Here is a 15,339-nt window from a genome sequence, read left to right as displayed (position 1 = left end):
GACCTTTAGTCCGCATTTATTTGTTAAGTGAATGGTTTTCTAGAAGCCAGTAGTCAGGGAGTTCTTTTGCTGTAGGTTAGCTGATTAGAGGTTCTTGAGAAGATTTTGAGAGACTTGTGTTGAGTGCTGAGCGCTGGGGAGACTATACTATGCCTGTCCCTCAGTAAACTGACGGGCATTAAGTAGGGCTAGTCCCTAAAATTTTCTTAGATGTGGCCATTTCTTCAGAGGAAGGTTCAGTGAAGACATGGTGATTTTGAATTTCTCTGCTGAAAACCGCTTGTATTATTTCCTCTAAGAGAGCGGGAACGAGAGAGACACAGGCACCGGGAGAACCGCAGATCGTCATCTCTGGAAAGGCCCTCCTACAAAAAAGAGTATAAGAGATCGGGAAGGTAAGCGGTTAGCATCACCTCTGAGCGTGCGAGTGTCCGTGCTTGTCCGGCTCTCTGCCGAGTCCTCATTACAGCTCTGGCTGGGGTGGCCTGGGAGGTGGGAAGCACAGTGCCAGCGCTCATGGCGTTTGAGGAAAATCTCGGTAAGTGTCCTCCAGTTAGGAAGTGTGTGTTCTCGGTAGAAAAAGGATAAACAGGCAGATCTCTGAGTTCAGAGCCAGCCAGGGATACACAGAGAAACCCTGTTACTGAAAAGAAAAAAAAAGAAAAGAGAAAAGACAAAGAAAGCACAATCTGGGTACACTGGTGCAAGCTTCTATCCCAACATGGAGGAAGCAGAGGGAGGAAGATTGTTTCAAGTTATCTACATAGTGAGTTCGCACCTCAATATTAAAAAGCAAAAGCAAAGAAAGACAAAGCATAAACATATTAACAAAAGTTATCTAAAATACCACTTACTGGTAACAATTATATTCTATGAGTATTTTCAATATTCTTAATCAAGTTTATTTTTAACATTTTTAATATGAATTACATTATTAATTAATTGTAGCTTAGACGGGCCTCAAACTTAACATGTTTGATGAGATATGAGGAACACTTTGAATTTCTGATCCTCCTGCTTCCACCTCAAAAGCAGAGGGTGAACAGCCGCTGTGTGTAATCTCCTCTTACATGTGCACACCGGAACTTAACAGATCTAATGGCAGGTTAGTTAACACTTCTCCAGGTGTGAATGCGTTTGTCAGATCAGTTACCAAAGTGTGCGGCGCCCTCTCTCCTTATACCTAATGTCAGTTTAAACAACCCTCAAAAACATACCCCAGTTCCCGTTTCCACACAGCTCATCAATCAATATAGTGCTTTGAAATCTTTGTCGTAAGTCAGAATTTTTTTTTTTTACTAAATTTTATCTGATGATTTCGTCCATGTATAAAATGCATTCTGATGACCCACCCCTCTCTTATAAAACGACGGAGTGCTCCGTGACTTTACATGTTATTCTTGTCCATGGACCATCATCTCTGTATCATTCCGAGTCTTCTGGCGAGCACCCAAGTGCTACGCTAATGCCGTGACTACAGATGTGTCTTCCTTGGTGAACATTGATCATCATGTCACTACCCTGAATAGAACTAATGTTCTTATCTCTTGCTTCATGTCCCCCTACTCACAGTAAGGAACACCAGAGCTCAGGGTTATGACTGCTATTTCTTCCCTGCTCCAACACATCTATTCAGTTCTCAAGTCCCAGAAGACTTGGTATCTTACTTAATTAATCATTACCCCTGCCACTGCCATGATCTAGGCCATCAGATCACTTCCGAGGCAGACTAGCACAGAAGCCTTCACAGCTGACTTCCTGACCTCCAGGGTGACTTTCTCGGAGCATTTCTCTACAGTTGGTCTGTTGTTAGGATTGTAGGAAGCACGGCAGCATGCCGGCAGGCATAGTGCTGGGAAAGTAGCTGAGAGTTCTGTATCTGGAATCGAAGGCAGCAGGAAGAGAGAATGAGCCGGCAGGCCTATCTTGCTCTTCTGAAACATCAACGCCTACCCTGCCCCACCCCAACCCCAATACTTTTTCTTTCAACAAGGCCACATCTACTTCAGCAAGGCCACACCTACTTCAACAAGGCTGCACCTCCAGTAATACCACTGTATATGAGTTGAGGGGCCATTTTTATTTAGACCACAAGTCACCATGTCTGTCTGAAAAATAATTTTTCACTTAAATCTAGAGGCAAACTTATTCGGGTAGTAGTAATTTTTATCAGTGGACAGTGGGCAAACACTGATTTAATACTGTGACGATTCTCACCAGCTGTCTTTCTGAAGGATTTTAGGTTCTGTCTAAATTTAATAGGCTTAAGTTAGAATCTATCCTATAGATTTTTTCCTCCAAGTACATTCATAGGATTAATCTTTATGTATTTTAAGCCTCAGGAATTCAAGGATAGTAGATTTCTTATCCTGTTATTAAGTAAGTTGACATTAGTATTTTGAGGACCATAATTAGCCACAGTTTGGATTGACTGGTGTAATACCTAAGTCTGTTTTTCCAGAGCGATGCTGGGAGGGTTACTCCTGCTGCTTCCTCGGATCAGCTGTCAGGCTAAACCCATAGCCAAGTGCAGGCCAGGCTTTGGGAAGCTTTAAAAAATTATTTTGGCAAAGCAGTATGTGAAAGATTCAAAACTATGGTGTTCACTGATGGAATTGTCTGTAAGTAGAGATGTCCAAATATCTTCTGAGTGTTTTTTTCTTCTAGGAGTTATGGTTTGTCAGTTGCTCCTGAACCCGCTGGGTGCACACCAGAATTACCTGGGGAGATTATTAAAACTACAGATTCTTGGGCCCCACCCCCGGAGAATATGAATCAGTAAGTAAATCTGGGGTAGGGACTGGGAGTTGGGAGTTTGTATTTTTATACAAATAAACCAGGTGATTCTGATGCTAGCAGACTGGCATTTGGGAATCACTGGTTTAGTGAAACTTGGCATGGTGCATGGGTATGGCATTTGCATGTAGGCGGAAAATGCACCAGGTATCTTAGATAACGGAACGTTCACTATTTTCAATAACTAACTTTCCTGCCTCCTTTTGAAGTCGTTCTCCAAGCAGGGAAAGGAAGAGAGCTCGTTGGGAGGAGGAAAAAGACAGATGGAGCGACAGCCAGAGCTCTGGCAAAGAGAAGAACTATACGTGCATCAAAGAAAAAGAGGCAGAGGAGGTGCCTCCTGAGAAGACCGAGGAGGAGGAGGAAGAGCTGCTTAAGCCCGTGTGGATCCGATGCACACATTCGGAAAGCTATTACTCCAGTGACCCCATGGATCAAGTGGTAGGTCTGAAGCAGAGACCGTGTGGACCAGGGTTTCTCCACCACAGCAATGTGGCATTTAGGTCAGATGATTCTTTGTGGGCATTGCCTGTATATTTCAGGATATTGGGCAGCATCTGTAGGCCCTATTCATCTGATGCTAGTAGCATCTTTTCCCTGTGGTGAGAACCAAAACTGTCTTCAGACACAGCTGTCTGTCGCTGTTACCAGTTACTTTTCTTTTGCTCTGATAAAATACCATGACCAGAAACAACGTAAGGGGAAGTTATTTTGGCTTGTGGTTAGAGGCCACAACGGCGAGGGCAGGCATGGCAGGAGCTGGCTGGAGCAAGAAGTTGAATACAACAGTTGGAGTACTAATTAGGCCCTACCCCGTTCTCTTCTGAGACCAAACAAGGTCTGGGAAAGAGATCATATCTCAGTGTCACATAGGAAACTCAAAGACAAAGAACTGGAGGCAGGGTGAGACTATAAACGCTCAGGGCCCGTCCTCCAGAGAGTCTTCCTCTAGTTAGTCTGTACCTTGTAAAGGTTCTGTAACCTCACCAAGCAGTGCCACCACTGGGGACCAAGTGTTTATACCCAGTTAATTATAAGTTAGGCTCACATGTCATACTTGATACAAGGTAGATATGGAATCAGGGTCATTGATTAAATGAATGAGTGGAACAGTGGCCCTACAGTTTAGGGCTCAAGAAGTTGGCCGTGTGACATTTAGTGCATGAGGTTCAGTAAGATGGGGTTTTGCTCTTTGAAATTTTGTAAATACAGAGATGCTTCTTGCTTTAGGAAAGGGCTATATTTAGCAGCACCAGTGTAAGTTAAAGATATCTTTAGTCCAAGTTATATTTAATACACACAGCAAAATGTCACAGTTAACCCTGCTTTGCCTTCAGTGTGCTCAGAGCACTTGGGTTCTACTCTGTTATCAGACACAATCATCTTATACAAAGTCGGTCTTATAATGAAGTAGTGAGTAGCTCTTGTACATTTTTGGGAACACGTATCCAAGAAACCCTGGCAGCATAGTGTGGGACAGACTGCTGTGTCCCTTCATGATGGCGTAGATGCCCGAGAGCAACATCTGGCTGCCACTGCCCCGCATCTCAGGAGAAGGACGTACAGCGTTTGTTAATTTGGGAAAAGATTAAAACCCTAAATCTGAAATATATTTTCTTTTTCTAAACATTTATTTATATTGTGTATGCATGCAGTCATGTGTGTGATCATGGGACAGCCATGGGAGCTGGTTTGCTCCTCCCACCAAGAAGGTTGTGGGGACTGAACTCAGGTCCTCAGACTAGCAGCAGGTGCCTTTACCAGCTTAGCCATCATGCTGGCCCTGAAGTACGGCTTCTACTGAGTATGTATTGCTTTCCTTGTGACCCTTACCTGTGCAGAACTTGAAAGGTTTCCTTGACTTTGGAAAAAAAAAAAAAGGATTGAGGAGTCCAAGATAGTGTAGGATACTTGATAGAGTGTAACCAGAGGTTACACTTCTATGCTGCTTGAATGCGTCGGGCTTCAAGTTTTCTTACCAGGGGGATAGCGGGAGGCCGGGGCAGCATTTGGTTCATGGCTCAGGAACACTGTCTAATGTTGTCTTGAGAATCCTCCAGAGTGCTGGGCGGTGGTGGCGCACGCCTTTAATCCCAGCACTTGGGAGGCAGAGACAGGCGGATATCTGAGTTCGAGGCCAGCCTGGTCTATAGAGTGAGAATCCTCCAGAGTTCCTGAATGGCACTGTGTAGGCGTTGTATTCTTACCTCTGTCTGCACATAGGACACAGAGAGCGTGTACCTTCCCCAAGGTCCGCTTCCATCTCTGCCAGAGCCCTGTCGCTCACGTCCACGGAGTATGTTTTCCTTTGCGGCCATGACAAAGCTTTCTAAGCTGTGTGGCTTGAAAAACAAGTGTTTATCATTTCACAGCTCCAAGGGTCAGAGGTTGAGCTTGGATTGCATTGTGTAAGTTAAGGTGTCAGAGGGCAGCACGTTCCTTTCTGGAGCTCTGGAGAAACTCTTTCTCATTACATTGCTGGCAGTTCTGTTTGTTTTTGTAGCTATTGAGCAGAGGTTCTTGTTTGATTGCCCAGTGTCTCCTGTGGGTTCCTCACTTTTGGTAGCCATTTGTAGTTTTCCTCATGCCTGAGACCCTTCTGTAACAGCCCTGACATTCTTGCTGCCTTCTCTGCCAGAGACAAGAAGCATTCTAAGCCAAATGCTAGACTGCCGGTGTCTTATCAGCTTCCCTTCTAATGCTACATTTTTCGGTCACTAGGTCAAACAGTCTGGCCGTTCAAAGTGATTTTCATTGTGGAAGGACAGTGGGCAGCGGCAGAGGATTCCTCTAAGACTATGGTGTAGAAGCCCTGTGCTTCTTGGGTGTGCCTGTTGGGGAGGGAGGAGGGGAGACTTTCTTTTGCGACCAGTCCCCACGCTGCTTAGTGTCAGTGCATTTACCTGACCCACCAGGCATGGAGTGTGTGTGGTTCAGAAGCTTGCTGCAGTGTGTGGTGTTTTCCTTTTCAAATATCGATTGCATTGGCAACTTAAAAATAGCATCTTGTAGTTAACAGGTTTATTTTATTATTATTATTATTTTTTTGCATGATGATCGTTAATATGGCTTCTCACACTGATCTTTACTTTGCAAAGGGAGACTCTACTGTCGTAGGAACAAGCAGGCTCCGTGATTTGTATGACAAATTTGAGGAAGAATTGGGGACCAGGCAAGAGAAGGCCAAAGCTGCCCGGCCTCCATGGGAGCCTCCGAAGACAAAGCTAGACGAAGATTTAGGTGAGTGGAAGAGCCCAAGACTGCTGTGTTAGTTCTGCTTAATTCCAGCCTTTGGGGAAATAGCCTTTAGATTCCCAACTTGAAATGTTTTCTTTTTTCATTTTATTTTTGTTAGCTGCTGTAGTCAGCAAATATGTGGTCTTACTTTCTCAGTTACATTCCAGAATGTATAAGATCTTATTTTATAAGGCGGGCTAACATGTCCATCTCTTGTGGCGTTGTCTAGCCTCAGACTCAGAAAGCACTGTATTTTGGGCATCCCTCTAAAAGCAGGGGATTGTGCCTTAAAGTCTTGAAATCAGGTGACACTTCCTGGCTCCTTCCATTGCTGGGCACTCCTTGTTTGATGAGGAAGCATCACTCCCGTGTGAAGGCTTCTCCCTATGGACAGAGTTTTTTCCCCTTCATAGTCTATGTTTTAAGTGTAAGTTCTGATGTTTGAAGCAGATGGTGAGATTTCCCGCCCCCTTGATCCCCTCCAGTGTTTGAGATAGGCTCTCATTCTGCAGTGTGGTTAGCCTGAAATCTAATATCTCGCCCAGGCCAGACTTGAACTCATGATTGTCGTCTTCCTTCAGCCTTCAGAGGGTTGTAGGTTACAAGGCGCCGATGGTATCTGAGGATAGGAGTGCTTTTTTGCCACGTTGTGTCCTTAGCCCCTAGCATAATGCCATGCTCAGATGTTACTACACTTGATCTTGGCTGAAAGGTGGGGAAGTGGTCACAGTGAGACTTTCCATATGCCATCACTTCTGCTTAGCTCTCCCTTGCCCAGATTCATTTTGTCTTATGCTGTGCGGTAGCAGCACAATTAGACTCAGAACCAAAGGGCCTGGCTCTGTTAAGTGACTTGGGCGTGAGTCTCTGTGTCTCAGTTTTCCCATTGCAAAATGTGACTGACAGTTTTGTCTATCTAAGATAAACTTCTTGGTACTGGATTTTGTTATTATGCTGCTCCTCTCTGGTTCTTTTCTCAAGTTGTAATAAAACACAGTACAAAGTATGCTATCATAACCATTGGAATCATCTAGTTTGTTAGTAAGTGCATGTGTATTGGCATCAACCAGGCTGCAGAACTCGTCATTCTGTAAAACTGAAATGTTTCCATTGAGCAAAAATGCAGAAAGTCTCCCGCTCCAGTTACTTTCTGTCTCTGGCTTCAAGTACTTCACCTAAGTGAATCCTGTATTTATCTCTCTTATTTCACACATCATAGTTGTCTGTTTTCATGCAGTTGCTTTCAGGAACTCGGTGTTTTTCTGGTTTTGTTGTTGTTGTATTGTTTTTGTTTTCTTTTTTTGAGATGGAGTCTCATTTAATTTAACCTGGCTTTAGATTTATTATGTAGTTGAGGATGGCCTTGAACTCTTGATCTCCTCGTATCTCCTTGAGTACTGGGGTTATAATTGTGACTAAAGGGATATACTCAGAAAGGACTAACCCCTTTTATTGCTGTTATCAAGAGAAAAAAGAGTCTTCACAATTAGCCTGGAGTCTGGCTTTTGGGGTGCTTCTACCCTCCTCCCCCTCAGGGTTGCTCTGTTGAGCTCAGAGTCTGTCCCTGGCCTGTGTCCAGGCCTGTGTCCCTGGCCCCTTCCCTCTCCCTCCCGCCCTTCTGTCAGTCTCCTCTGTTCAGTGGCTCAGTTGCAAGAGTCCGTTCTGTAAAATTGCTACTGACCTTTCTGGCTCCTAGTGGACTAGCTCTTTATTGAATCGATACCATTTTTACAGTGTGAAATCACTATTACTGTGTTACTTGTACTTGATATTTGTCATTATTAGTTCTCATTTTCTTTATAAAATCTATATATTTTTTCTGCATCTCAGCTTCATTATGACTCAGCATTCTGAACTGTATGTTTTTCATGGCATTGCTAAACAGTGTTTGGTGTCGAGTAACCCCTCAAAAATTTACTGTAGGAGTGAACAGTGACCCCAGCTAAAGTTTAGGGCATGTGAAAGTGTCTGGAGAACCATCTTGTTCATCCATGAACTTTGGTGTTTTCTCCTACCTTCCACTAGAGAGTTCCAGTGAATCTGAGTGCGAGACCGATGAGGACAGCACCTGTTCAAGCAGCTCTGACTCGGAGGTGTTTGATGTCATTGCAGAGATTAAACGCAAAAAGGCTCACCCCGACCGACTTCATGAAGAACTTTGGTACAATGACCCGGGCCAGGTGCGGGTGTTTTTATGCTTTTGCTATGAATGTTGCAAGCCCACACGTCATGTGTACAGCTCAGGACTGAGAAGGTGCATGCGCGCTGGTATTGGAATGGAACCTTACTCCCAGGGCTGTGAGTCATTTTTAAGAGCTGTTTCCCTGCGGCTTCAGAGTTCAGCTGCAGAGTGTGAGCCCAGAACAGCCGTTCCCTGAGTCTCACTGACAGCTCCTGCGACCTTGTTCCGGGCAGCATAGATGTGCTGTTCATCAGACCCACAGGAGGAGGAAGCAGAAAGGCGGGAAGAGGGAAAAGCCTGTGGGCCTTTTAAAAGCGGCTCACCGGGAAGGGGTCTTGCTGCTAAGTTATCAAACAGAAGCATTCTATACAATATCAATTGGTTTAGTTGATAACAGTCGTGAGTTTTTGTGAATTCTCTTCTTGGTTGACCATGTGAACTAATGACAGAAGCTGGGACATTTACAATTTCCTGGTTATTTAGTTTTGTGAAGTAACATCTGATAAAAACAATGTAAATAGGCATTCGTTGTTGAGACAGAATCTTACTATATAGTTTTGGCTGGCCTCTTGAGTGCTAGGTTAGTTACACACATGCTTGTGCCACAGGGCTTGGTTCTCAAAAACGGTAGTTTTATATCACATTTGTATCTTACAAATACATAGTCCATATGAAAATGTGTCTTTTATGGATGTGATTTGTTACGCATGGCAAGACACGTCCCAACTTGCTCTATATGGTAATTTACCAGTTATAGTTTGTGAATAAGTTCATACCATTCAGGATTAATTAGAAATTTCTTCAGATTCTTATTAGAAAACAGCTATTTTAAAAGCTTTAAACATTATTATTATCACTATTGCTTATTATTATTTTGTTTTGTTTTACGAGTATGGGTGTTGGCCTACATGTCCCTCTGTGTATCACAGGCATGCCTTGTGCTCATGGTGGCCAGAAAAGGGCGTGGGATCCTCTGCAACTGGAGTTACATAGAGTTGTGAGTTACAACGTGTGTGCTGGGAACTAGACTGGGGCCTCGTGGGAGAGGAGCCGGTGTCCTTAGCCATGGAGCCATCTCTTCTCTTCAGCTCCAGTTTTGGTTGTTTGTTTATTTTTTGAAAAGGATGAAAATAATTGAAATGACTGATAACAATGTACTTTTTGATGCCTTAGAATTGAGTAGAAACCTTTGCAAAGTTTTCAGTGTATTTTAAATTAACTCTCCAGCTTGACCTTGAACCTGTGGCTTTTTCTGCCTCAGCTTCTTGAGTGCTGGCATTCTAAACAGATGTGACTATACTTAGTGCTTTCCTTTTCATTCAGATGAGGTGTTACATGTCACAAGATTTACACAGACGTTTATAATCCACTGCTGTTTTTGTATATTCTTCAGGACTGTGCACCGGCACTACAAGTTTTAGAATGTTTTTTTGTCTGCCCAAAAAGAAACCTTTCTCCAGACCCGTGTACCTGGTCCTTTTCACTGGTGGTGGTGGTCAGTCAGGAAGTATCAGCCTTGCCGTGTGTGTGTGTGTGTGTGTGTGTGTGTGTGTGTGTGTATGTATGCATGTGTGTGTACGTGTGTGTGTGTGTGTGTATGTATGCATGTGTGTGTACATGTGTGTGTGTGTGTGTATGTATGCATGTGTGTGTACATGTGTGTGTGTGTGTATGTATGCATGTGTGTGTACATGTGTGTGTGTATGTATGCATGTGTGTGTATGTATGCATGTGTGTGTACATGTGTGTGTATGTGTGTTCGTGTGTGTGTGTACATGTGTGTGTGTGTGTACATGTGTGTGTGTGTGTGTATGTATGCATGTGTGTGTGTGTATGTATGCATGTGTGTGTACATGTGTGTGTATGTGTGTTCGTGTGTATGTGTGTTCGTGTGTGTGTGTGTGTGTATGTATGTGTGTGTATGTATGCATGTGTGTGTATGTATGCATGTGTGTGTACATGTGTGTGTATGTGTGTTCGTGTGTGTGTGTACATGTGTGTGTGTGTACATGTGTGTGTGTGTGTATGTATGCATGTGTGTGTGTGTGTGTATGTATGCATGTGTGTGTGTGTGTATGCATGTGTGTGTACATGTGTGTGTATGTGTGTTCGTGTGTATGTGTGTTCGTGTGTGTGTGTGTATGTATGTGTGTGTATGTATGCATGTGTGTGTATGTATGCATGTGTGTGTACATGTGTGTGTATGTGTGTTCGTGTGTGTGTGTACATGTGTGTGTGTGTGTACGTGTGTGTGTGTGTGTGTATGTATGCATGTGTGTGTGTGTATGTATGCATGTGTGTGTACATGTGTGTGTGTGTGTACATGTGTGTGTGTGTGTGTATGTATGCATGTGTGTGTGTGTGTGTGTATGTATGCATGTGTGTGTACATGTGTGTGTGTGTGTGTGTGTGTGTGTATGTATGCATGTGTGTGTGTGTGTGTGTGTTACTGTTCTGTTCAGCCTTGCTAGGCCTACATTGTTGTTACACCATTGTGTGTTGTGCTTGGTTTCCCGTCCTCAGTGTACGGATGCTGGTGGCGGTAGGAATGTGGCTGATTGTCAGCTGCCCTGGAAGCCGTGACTAGCACTCGGAGTGTTTTAGGATTTTTGATGAAAAGTTATTAAGCCTCTTATTTGCCAGCTGTTACTTCATAATATCCTAACATTATTTTTTAGGTAATAATGTTATTTTTCTGCTTTACTTCCTGGAGCTTTAGATTTCCCAAAAGACTAAAAAGAATTTAAGTTTTTTTTTTTCACTGTACTATTTCTTGCCAAAGTCTTATTGAGATATTTTCATTTATATTTTAATTGAGCACAATGAATTACAAATCCCTAGTACTTAAAAAATGGATCAATATATTGTCATTCCTCGGTGTCTAAGGAGATTGATTCCAGGATCTGCACAGATACAAAATCCACAGGTGTAGAGTCTTCCGAATAAGTATTTACACGTGAGTGACACCCACCTCTTTTGTGCTTTAAATCTCTTGATTACATATAATAGCTAATATAATATAACACCATGTCAGTAGTTGTCACGCTGTATTATTTAGGGAATGACAAAATAAACGTTCATCTTTAGTACATTTCTACTGGATGAACTCCAAAACTGGTATGCCTGCACACAAGCGTGCGCCTGTGTGTGCACAGAGGTGAGTTTGAACACAGGCTCAGGTCTGGTCCTCAGGGACCGTCTACCTTTCATTGGCAGCAGTGTTTCTCATTGGCCTGCAACTTGGGCCAAGCCAGCTGGTCTTTGAGCTTCCAGGATCTGCCTGTTTGTGCCTCTCACTCCTCTCATTGTGCCATTGCTTGAGGTAAGGTGTGTGCTACCTCGCATGGCTGTTATGTGGGTTCTGAACTCAGGTCCTTACAGCTGTGAGGCGAGTGCTTTAACAACCGAGCCATCTCAGCCTGGAAACAGGCTGTCACGGCTTGTTAGATTTTGAGTGCAGCTCCCGTTCAGTCTACACACACACACACACACACACACACACACACACACACACACAGTCCATTCTGTTCATTCCATGCCCTGAGTATGACGAGTGTCATACCGCCTTCTTTCTCTCATGCACTCTGGTGCTGTGCGGAATACCCATCGTGTTTTTCTGTGTGGCTCAGTACTTCGTTTTCTTCTCTTTAGGCCCAGCTCCAGTGGTACGTCCGTTTAGATGGAGTTTCTTTTTCTTTCAAAACCTAAGTATAATATTATTTGTTCTTTCTAGAATAAGTGATACTTGAGTTCACGGGCTCTTGCTGTTTCTCCCCTCTGCTTGGTACTTACTGTTCTGTCTGAGAGGCATTCAACATTGTTCATTTACCGAGAAAAGGGAAACAAGGTGGAAAGTGGAAGAGAGTGTATTAAAAGTGTGTGGGGTGTGTGTGTGTGTGTGTCTTTATTCTCCTGGACACTCCCTGACCCCTCTGCTTTATACATACTTCAGTTTTTAAGACAGGTCATCTTCAGAGCAGACGAAGTCAAAGTCTTCCTGCCGTTAGGATATGAAATTCATCTGTCTGTGTGTGATATTTTTTTTTTTTCCTGAAATAAGAGACAAGACAGAGTCCTGCGGAGAAATAGAGGACAACGTGGTGACATTGGTGCTTCCTGCTTGGCTGTACACACGACTTGGGATTCCTGGGTTGTCCCAGCTTCCTTTTACCAGACTTTGTAGACAGTTGGCAGCTTTATTGGTTTTGGAATTTCTGTTTAATCTTCTAACCAGACAGCCTCTTCAGAGCCTCCATACTCCTGACCTTAAAGCTCATGGTTTCTAAGGCCTCCTCGTGCCTTGCATGGATTTCCCCCCAGTAACACTGACCTGCATTCTGTTTCTGACAGATGAATGATGGACCACTTTGCAAATGCAGTGCAAAAGCAAGACGCACAGGAATTCGGCACAGCATTTATCCCGGAGAAGAGGTAACTGGCTTGGGTTATGATTTTATATAAGCACCAAGGAGTCAGAAGTAGACAGATGCCATTGTTATTCTTTTCCATTAAACAGAATAATGTCATCAAAATACCCTTTTCACATTTCCTATTATAGACTCTGTTACTGACATTTATAGAGAAGAAATATTTGGGCTTTGAGTAGACTACAGAGTGTTGTCAGGGAAACTAAAAAGCATGTGGAAGGCTCATATGTGTTATATGTGCTATCATTAAGTCCTCAAACTGTATGCACTGTGGTATTGGCTTCCGGTGTTTATCGGAAGTGGTTATGAACTGCCCCAGGGAAGTGTTCCCATTGACGCTGTGAGGCTCATGTTCTCTTTTCCTGGGGATCCACCCGCTTTTCGTAACTCTTTATCTTCACTATAGTACTGGTCAAAGTCTTTGTCTCTACCAACTGTGAGTTCCCATTGACTGGATAACCCAGCCCTGGCTTCTCAGACACTCTAGGCTTGACTGAAGAACGCGGTCCTACTGTAGTCACTTGTAACTACTCCCTTTAGATTAGTTTCCTGTGAGTTGTTTTTTCCTCACTGCCTGTTGGTTTTGTAAGTTATTTTCATTAATCCCATGATCACAGTCTTATGATTCCACAGTACGTCCTTAATTTCTATGTAAAACTTGTGTGAGGGTCTGATAAAGCTATAAGACTTCCTGGTAATTTAAACGACTTAATGGCCTCTGAAGGTCAAGGGAGTAGAGGAAGGAGTTTTGACAAGGTTTTGTCTGTGGGCATCTGTTCCTATGTCTCAGGTTGGGTGCTCTGACCTAGTTAGGGATCTGCGTCTGAGAAGAAGTGGGGGCGAGAGTAAAGGGGGTGGGTCAGCTGCTCTGTGGGCCCCATCGAGCCAGCTTAGCAGAATGTCCTTCTGTGTGACTGGAATGGCCTTGATCCCTTCACATCCCCTGGTGTGCAGAGCAGCCTTGGTCAGGAGGCACATGACTTGGAAGAGAGTGCTTGGTAGCTGAGGATGGCCTCATAGGAGCTGACTGCAGGCTGACTACATTCCCTATAGCTGGGTTGTAGTAGGCTTTTCCTGGGTGCCTGGGTGGGAGCCTGAGTGGCCAGTGTCTCTCTCAGCTGTCTGCCTGTGGGCTATATTCTTCTTGTTGGCTCTTGTACAGGTAGAAGGGGCCTAGGTAGTCAGCCTGATACCGATAGTAGATTGTTCTCAAGGGATGGTACCAGTGGTAGCTAGCCATTTGAATAGATGGTCACTAGCATGAAGTTAGCTTGGCTGTTTGGTCTTGTTAAGTGGGGCCTGTGCTGTGCGTGTCACAGTCATGTGAAGTGGCTCTCTAGTCACTGTGCTCATGTTACTCAAGTGCCCACCCTGGAAGTTGTGGGATGGGTGGGGGCAGACATGATTGCCCTATGATTTTGTCTGGTACTCCTGTGCTTCTTCCAGAGCAGCTGTCCCCTGATGGTCACCATGCTGAGGATGAAGTCACTATACTCCCTCCCACTTGGCCTGGTTACGAATCTCTCCCAAGACCTCTTCATTCTTGATCTTTTGTTTTTTTTTTTCCTTGTGGGCACTTGAGGCTACTTTTTCCATTCAGGGTACCTGATCAGAGACACTTCTGGAACCGTTCATTGCACAGATGTCCCCATTGGTGTCTTTCAAAGTCATCCAGAGAAGGACTGTAGTGCAGTCAGTTTTTGTTTGTAAACCAGGCTTGAGCATTTCCCTCCACTTTCATCATAGTGTCCTTAGTCATCAGCTGAGGAGGGAGGGGTGCTGCTGCCACCGTGTTGGAACCACTAGGGATGTGGGCCATCTGCCAGCCAGCCTGTCTGCCCCTTGTTCCTGTTGTGTTTGATTCTGTATGTGCCACCTTCCTTTAGGATGGATTGCTGCCTGTGCCATTCAGCTTAATTGCTTGTTGGGATCGACAGAATCCCGCTTGTGATGGGCAGGTCTTAACACATTAATTTGGTGTCCTAAAGCCAGGCCTTCCATACAAACAAGATACCCTACCTTTCCATCCCTCACACCCACACCCAAGGCATGTAATTCTTTACTAACGATGATCAGGCCCAGGTCTAGGGACCAGCATTGTGATTTGCCAGTGTGATCTGTCATGGATTCCTCTTGGCCTTTTTTCCTGACTTTGCCATAAGATCTGTTAAATTGTTGGGTCACAGTGACAGGAGTGCTTGTCCTTAATCTGGACTTGCTAAGAGATCTTACTTGGGCCCCACTTGATACTGCAGCCTTTTGTGCCACCTCGTGATGGCCAGAGCAGTCTTCTTGTTGGCTGTGGGTTTTGCCGTCCTATGAACCTGTAGAGGAATTCCAGATGTTGTGGTTCTTTCTTCATTGTAGGAAAGGGATGGTAGAATAAGTGTCTTTACTCTGTAGATGATGTCCTGGTGGTTCCTAGATAACTGGACTTGAAAATACTATTGGATGTGGTAGGTCCTTGAACCTTTGTGGGGTTTTTCTCTGATCCTCTGTAGTACATATGACTTTATTAAGGTTTCTAGCTTGAATAAAGTAATACCATGGAGATAATGGAGCAGTTTGGTCTGTAGTATGTCTGCACAGTTGGGACCTCTATGAATATTATGTTGGAGATATAATATAGTGAGAAATTCCAGTCCTCATTTCTGATTGGGATGGAGACAAACACATTGGCTGGATGAGTTGCCATGG

The 15,339-nt window shown here is 44.1% G+C and overlaps 1 protein-coding gene across 3 annotated transcripts in view; it reads left to right on the top strand.

Annotated features, from left to right (window-relative positions):
- Nucleotides 1–15,339, top strand: part of Drosha (drosha ribonuclease III) — a 111,505-nt gene that overhangs the window by 10,690 nt on the left and 85,476 nt on the right. For 2 of the 3 annotated variants that reach the window (XM_034523417.2, XM_034523418.2), the window contains exons 5-10: nucleotides 300–395; nucleotides 2,668–2,778; nucleotides 3,006–3,237; nucleotides 5,895–6,036; nucleotides 8,059–8,213; nucleotides 12,566–12,646. In XM_034523417.2, the coding sequence (XP_034379308.1) occupies nucleotides 300–395; nucleotides 2,668–2,778; nucleotides 3,006–3,237; nucleotides 5,895–6,036; nucleotides 8,059–8,213; nucleotides 12,566–12,646 (817 nt within the window). The remainder of the gene's footprint in view (nucleotides 1–299; nucleotides 396–2,667; nucleotides 2,779–3,005; nucleotides 3,238–5,894; nucleotides 6,037–8,058; nucleotides 8,214–12,565; nucleotides 12,647–15,339) is intronic. The other variant, XM_076916408.1, reaches the window with a different exon arrangement.

The sequence above is a fragment of the Arvicanthis niloticus genome, chromosome 19 (genome assembly GCF_011762505.2).
Source record: "Arvicanthis niloticus isolate mArvNil1 chromosome 19, mArvNil1.pat.X, whole genome shotgun sequence".
In the NCBI taxonomy this organism is placed as follows: Eukaryota; Metazoa; Chordata; class Mammalia; order Rodentia; family Muridae; genus Arvicanthis; species Arvicanthis niloticus.
Note: the sequence above shows the minus strand (reverse complement) of the source record. Positions and strands in the feature narration are given on the sequence as shown.